Raw genomic sequence first — 5,663 nt, forward strand, 5'->3', positions numbered from 1 at the left:
CAACACTGTAAAACTTTGACAATGCTGGTTCAGTGATAACTGCATTGTTGTATAATGATGTTATTCTCTGTTTATCTTTGTTTCAGTGATACCTGAACTCACACTGGTGTTAATTGGTGATACAAACTCCACTGAGATTGGATCAAAAAACATCTTACTTGACCATGACTGGCATACAAGTCTGTTTTCACACAGACTGTATGATTTGTGTGGTCGGCACATTTCTGTCATTAACATGCTTGGCCTACAAAACATTGACAAATTCCCATTAAATCAGGAAATTGACGCCTTTCTCTTACTGTTACCAAATGGTCTGCATACAAGCCATTACAGTTCAGGAGTGCAGTGGTTAGAAAAGACTTTCGGGAAACGATCACTTGCTTATTTAATCACAGTTGNCACATTTCTGTCATTAACATGCTTGGCCTACAAAACATTGACAAATTCCCATTAAATCAGGAAATTGACGCCTTTCTCTTACTGTTACCAAATGGTCTGCATACAAGCCATTACAGTTCAGGAGTGCAGTGGTTAGAAAAGACTTTCGGGAAACGATCACTTGCTTATTTAATCACAGTTGTGACTCACGAGTCAGACGAAAAATGTGAACGTGCATTGAAAGATCTGAAAGCCAACAGCAGTTTTGTTGAAAAAAGATACCACACATGTACAAGAAGTACGACAGATGTAACAGAGATAATAGCTCTGCTGGAAAAAATAGACGTCATGGTCTCTGAAAATGAGTACCACTGTTACAGTGGTCTGTGTGATGAAGATAAAGAGCAGAACGAACCCCTGGACCACAAATCCCAAACAGAAGGAAGGATCAATACCTCCGTGTTTCAGCAAAATCAAATAGGTGAGATTTTAATGTTGGCATTCAGTCCTTCATAAAGTGGACAAAAGTTGAAGCAGTTAGAATCAATATTTTGCAATAACAATGTAACGTCAACGTAAAAACACTTCTGCAGTGTAAACGGGTCTCTCGTAGTGGTGAATCTACAAAGAATTATCACGGTTAGAGGAATTATTTATGGAGCTTTATGGTGAGTTTCAGGTCATAGTTTAGCTGTCTGGTCTGTTAACTTACGGTTTTGTTCTGGTTTCCCTGCTTGTTCAGCAAAAGAGTTCTAAGAACCCACTGTATACCACCTATTCATCACCAAACAGCAGACAGACATATTTAGTGACTAGCTGGTACACTTCATGGAGCATTTAGTAGGTGTAGAGCCAAATATTTCCCCCTGGAGCTGGCAGAGACCAAAATACAGCTATATAAGTTAGTATTGTGTTCACAACTTGTTTCCACGGCCCCCAAGTGGCCAAATAAATCAATCATTGCAGGTCTAAATAACTGATAAGTCAAAGTTGTAGCTGTAGCCTCTAACTTAGTCAAAAGTGTATCCTCAAAAACTTACAATCAGCCAGTAAGTGGTGGAAAGTTTATTTGCTCAAGTTCTGTTCTTGAGTAAAATGTTGAGGTACTTGTACTCTACTTGAGTATTTCAATCTGATGAAGTTAGAGAAATAAACAATGAAAGCAGCAGTAACATGAGTGAGCAGTCCACGGAGAAGAGTGATGTAGTAATGAACTTTTGTCTGGAACGGTTACCTGGAATGGTAAACTCACCAAAACTCTTTCTTTTTTGTTGAATGTGCGTTCTGCTTGTTGTCTCTTTATGCTGCTACAGACGAGGAGGAGACTGCAGCTAACACAGAGATAAAGGTGAGATCTTTGAACCTTCGTGGTTATTGAGAAATACAAGCACATCTTTGTTAAATACTACCTGTAGTTTCTGAAGTTATGTCAACTTGTCAGCACTAACACCTGAACCTTTAGCTGAAGATCAGAGCTTTTTGCCTTTTTAGTGAGTTTGATCCAATTAAGCTCCTGGTTTGAAAATGGATAAGTTGACAACACACAAAAATACAAAGCTCTTGCATTTGCTTTGTGCACGAAACCTACCCTTGCTGGGGGGGGGGGGGGGGGGGGGCGTTATTGATCTTCACATTCTTCATCTCAATGGTTCATGACCAGATAAGCTAAAGGTTTTCTAAAATCACCTATTTTCTTAGTGTGATCCAGTGAGTGGTGCTAAACACTCAGACAAGGACAGTGACAGCACAAGAGTGGGAGGAGACTCTGAAATCACTCCTGTAATACCATCTACAAACAACGAGAAAGGTGCATTTTAATGAAAACTTTCATTGTATGGCAACATAGATTTCAACTGTAAAATGATATTTCAATTTTATTGGTATAATTTCAACTGTAAAATGATATTTCAATTTTATTGGTATAAATAAAGTAGGGAACTTATTAATTTATATTATTTTTTGGCTTCGACCCTTCAACAGGAGAGACTGATGAAGTTAAAGAGGTCAACAATGAAAGCAGCAGTAACATGACTGAGCATTCTATGGAGGAGAGTGATGCAGTGAAGGACACAAGTCCATCATCTCAGACTGTTTCAGCAGAGACTAAAGAAGGTAAGACTTACTGAATTTTCTTTCTTTTCTTATTTCATTTTTGCAAAATCTGCTTAATCATGATCAAATAACAATATGTATATTTGGTGTAGAGGAGATACATCATTTTAAGAATGCACTTTTCAAAGATGCAAACAACCTTTGCAAATAAATCTTATTAACCTGGAATGGTCAAATGACCGAAACAATTTATTTTATGTTTGATCATACAATCTGCTTGTTGTTTCATTACTCTGCAGTAGTGGAGCAGGAGGAGAGTGCAGCTAAAACAGAGGTAAAGGTGAGATTTTTTTCAGTCCTCAGTAGTAATTGCTATAAACCAGTGTTACTCTTTTAATACTACCTAGGTTAAGTTTAAGCTGGAGACCTTTTACGTTTAGATAAGAGTTTGAATCCATGAACCTCCTGTTTGGACACATAGATGAGTTGAAATGCTTGAAGAAAAGTTTAATTTCTTCTCACTAAAATATAAACCTGCTTGAGTTTAGCTGTGCTTGTTCTTATTTTCAGTGGTTTTCATTCGGTGAACTGATGTTTAATAAAATCACTTGTTTCCTTAGTGTGATCCAATGAAAGAACTTGGTGATGATAAACACTCAAAGAATCATGACCACGCATCAGTAGGAGAACGTGAAATCAAGCCTGTACGATCGGCGACCACTGAGAAAGGTAACATTTTCATGAATTCTATAATGACATGCAAAGGTCAGAAATACAGCTCATTAAGTTTTAATATTCAATACAGATTACAATTAGCATTTTATATTTATATATATATATGTGTGTGTGTGTGTGTGTGTGTGTGTGTGTGTGTGTGTGTGTGTGTGCATCGGTATAAAAGTATATTGCTCTGACCTTCATGTAATATGTTCATTATTCTTCTGCAGGTCCCTTAGATATGGATATGAATGGAAACAAGAATAAGGTAAAAAAAAAAAAAAAGTCCATATTTAATTCATTAGATGTTCAGGACAATCTAATTTATATCTCACATGGCATTACAATTTTCTAAATACAGGACATATTTATTTATTTATTTACAGCAGTCAGTGAAGAGTTCTGAAGAGATCAACAGTGAGGAACAATATCAACGAGAAACCGAAACACTGCTTGGCAGACTTCACCTTCAAGACAAACATCAACAGAAGTTGTCACCAGCAGATTTTCTTAAAGTAGGTCCTCCTGTGAAACAGGACCATGAAACATCTGAGAAAGAACTTGCTCAAACTTTTCTTCAGAGGTTGATGATGTTAGACTACAGAGCCAGATATATTCGTGTAAGACAGGATAGTGATGAGGTGACCCATTCAAAGTCTGTTGTAGAGTCTGACACTGTTGATACAGATGATGATGACTTAAGTGATTTTTGTAGCACCACTGTAGACTCTGATCAATCAAAACAGACTAACGTGCATCCAATGGATGTTCAAATGGCAGTATTTCACTGCTCAGACAGCTTTTTGAAGCAGAACATGATTACAAAGCTATCACAATGTCAGTATGCCTTACCTTTGCTTGTTCCTGACCCAGTCACAATGGATATTGAATGTCCTCTGTGGACTTTCAGACAAATAAGAAAAACATGGAAGGTAACTGAAATCAAAGATAATTCAAACATTGTCACCATGAAGAGTATGCCCATCTGCAAAGCTGAGACACCCATGGTGTCATTTCTCCGCCTGGGTTCACTATCTCTGTCTAAGTCACAGCTGATTAACACTTTGATCAACGACCGTCACAGCACCTTCTTCCACAGAAACTGCCCAGGTAGCACCAAGTCTCGCCATTTGATGGATGGTGTGGCAGAGATTGCCTGGTACTGCCCTGCTGGAAAACCCAATGATACCTTCCGTGACTGCATTGCCTTCTGTAATCTTCATGGTGATGCTCTTTCAATTGAAAAACAGCGTGACATACTGACTGACAAATCTTCAGTAAATGTGGTTTTTGTACCAACTCTGGGAAAAGGGGAAAAAAGTTCTCCAGTTATGTCAGCCTTTCTCAAGTCTCCAAAGCCTCTCATATGTCTCACTGGTGATAGGGAATGTGGTGCAGTTGAGAAAAAAAGGGGAAATACATAATGGGTCTTCGAGACAGAAATCAGTCAGATGTTTCTGAGGAACTGAAAAGAATCATTGGAAGAATTTTGTCAGGACCACATGCATCCTTCCAGCTTGAAACCATGGCTGAGGTCTCTGGAATCAGAGTGGATGAAGATGACGAAGTTTGCCAAAAAGGAAAATCTGCTGCAATGAAAACTGTCAACTTGCTTCAGGGGATGGATGTGTCAAAGATCAAAGATACATTTCTCCCTTGTCAAGGCCAACTGTGGCACAAGTGGTGCAGTATTAACAAAGAACTGTATCACCTCACAGGACACATTGAGGAGACGAAGTTGCAAAAGCAACAGGAACTGATGCGAATACGACAAGATCAATGCACTGCTTCCTGTAGTGAGGTAATGAATTTGTTCACTGAAACCCTCTCATCGTTGCCGTCAACAGATAGAGAGTATTTCCTGAAGTGGACTCAGATCTTGATTGATGCCCTCTCCACAGATGATCTGTCTTTAATTTTACAGAGCTATGATGAAAAGTGGTCTGAGGTCTTGGCTTTGAAAAAGAAGCATGACAAATCTGATCAGTTAAAAAGAAAGCAAACTGAGCTTGAACAAATATCAACAAAACTACAGTCTGCCACTTTTGGTTTGGAGCACATCTTTAGAGAAATGGGACAGATCTATGAAGCCCATGCATCTCTGCAGACACAAACAACGAGGGAACAAACTGACTGGTCTAAATACCCTGAGCTGGCTGCAGAGTTGATGATATCAGGACACCCAATGGAGCTGATGGATGGTGATGCAGGTCATGTGCCTTTAACGTGGATCTCTAGTCTTTTAGATGAAGTCATCAAGAAACTGGGCGACAAGAAAGTTTTTGTTTTGTCAGTGCTGGGTGTACAAAGCAGTGGAAAATCAACAATGCTTAATGCCATGTTTGGGTTACAGTTTGCAGTGAGTGCTGGCAGGTGCACCAAGGGTGCCTTCATGCAGCTGGTTAAAGTTTCAGATGAGATCAAGAAAGACTTTGACTACATTCTAGTGGTGGACACTGAAGGACTGCACGCTCTTGAATTAGAGGGTAACAGCACTCTTCACCACGACAATGAAC

At 39.0% G+C, this 5,663-nt stretch overlaps 1 protein-coding gene and 1 long non-coding RNA gene across 5 annotated transcripts in view; one reads left to right on the forward strand and one right to left on the reverse strand.

Moving 5' to 3' along the window:
- The window catches only part of LOC126405950 (uncharacterized), a 55,026-nt gene that overhangs the window by 12,915 nt on the left and 36,448 nt on the right, over positions 1 to 5,663 (reverse strand). The window lies entirely within an intron of this gene.
- Positions 531 to 5,663, forward strand: part of LOC126405922 (interferon-induced very large GTPase 1-like) — a 127,319-nt gene continuing 122,186 nt past the window's right edge. For 2 of the 4 annotated variants that reach the window (XM_050069960.1, XM_050069961.1), the window contains exons 1-2: positions 531 to 859; positions 1,692 to 1,726. In XM_050069960.1, the coding sequence (XP_049925917.1) occupies positions 727 to 859; positions 1,692 to 1,726 (168 nt within the window). In that variant the 5' untranslated portion in view covers positions 531 to 726. Of the gene's footprint in view, positions 860 to 1,691; positions 1,727 to 2,076; positions 2,186 to 5,663 lie in introns of all 4 variants that reach the window. The other 2 variants (XM_050069962.1, XM_050069963.1) reach the window with 2 other exon arrangements.

Source organism: Epinephelus moara, chromosome 18 (assembly GCF_006386435.1).
Source record: "Epinephelus moara isolate mb chromosome 18, YSFRI_EMoa_1.0, whole genome shotgun sequence".
In the NCBI taxonomy this organism is placed as follows: domain Eukaryota; kingdom Metazoa; phylum Chordata; class Actinopteri; order Perciformes; family Serranidae; genus Epinephelus; species Epinephelus moara.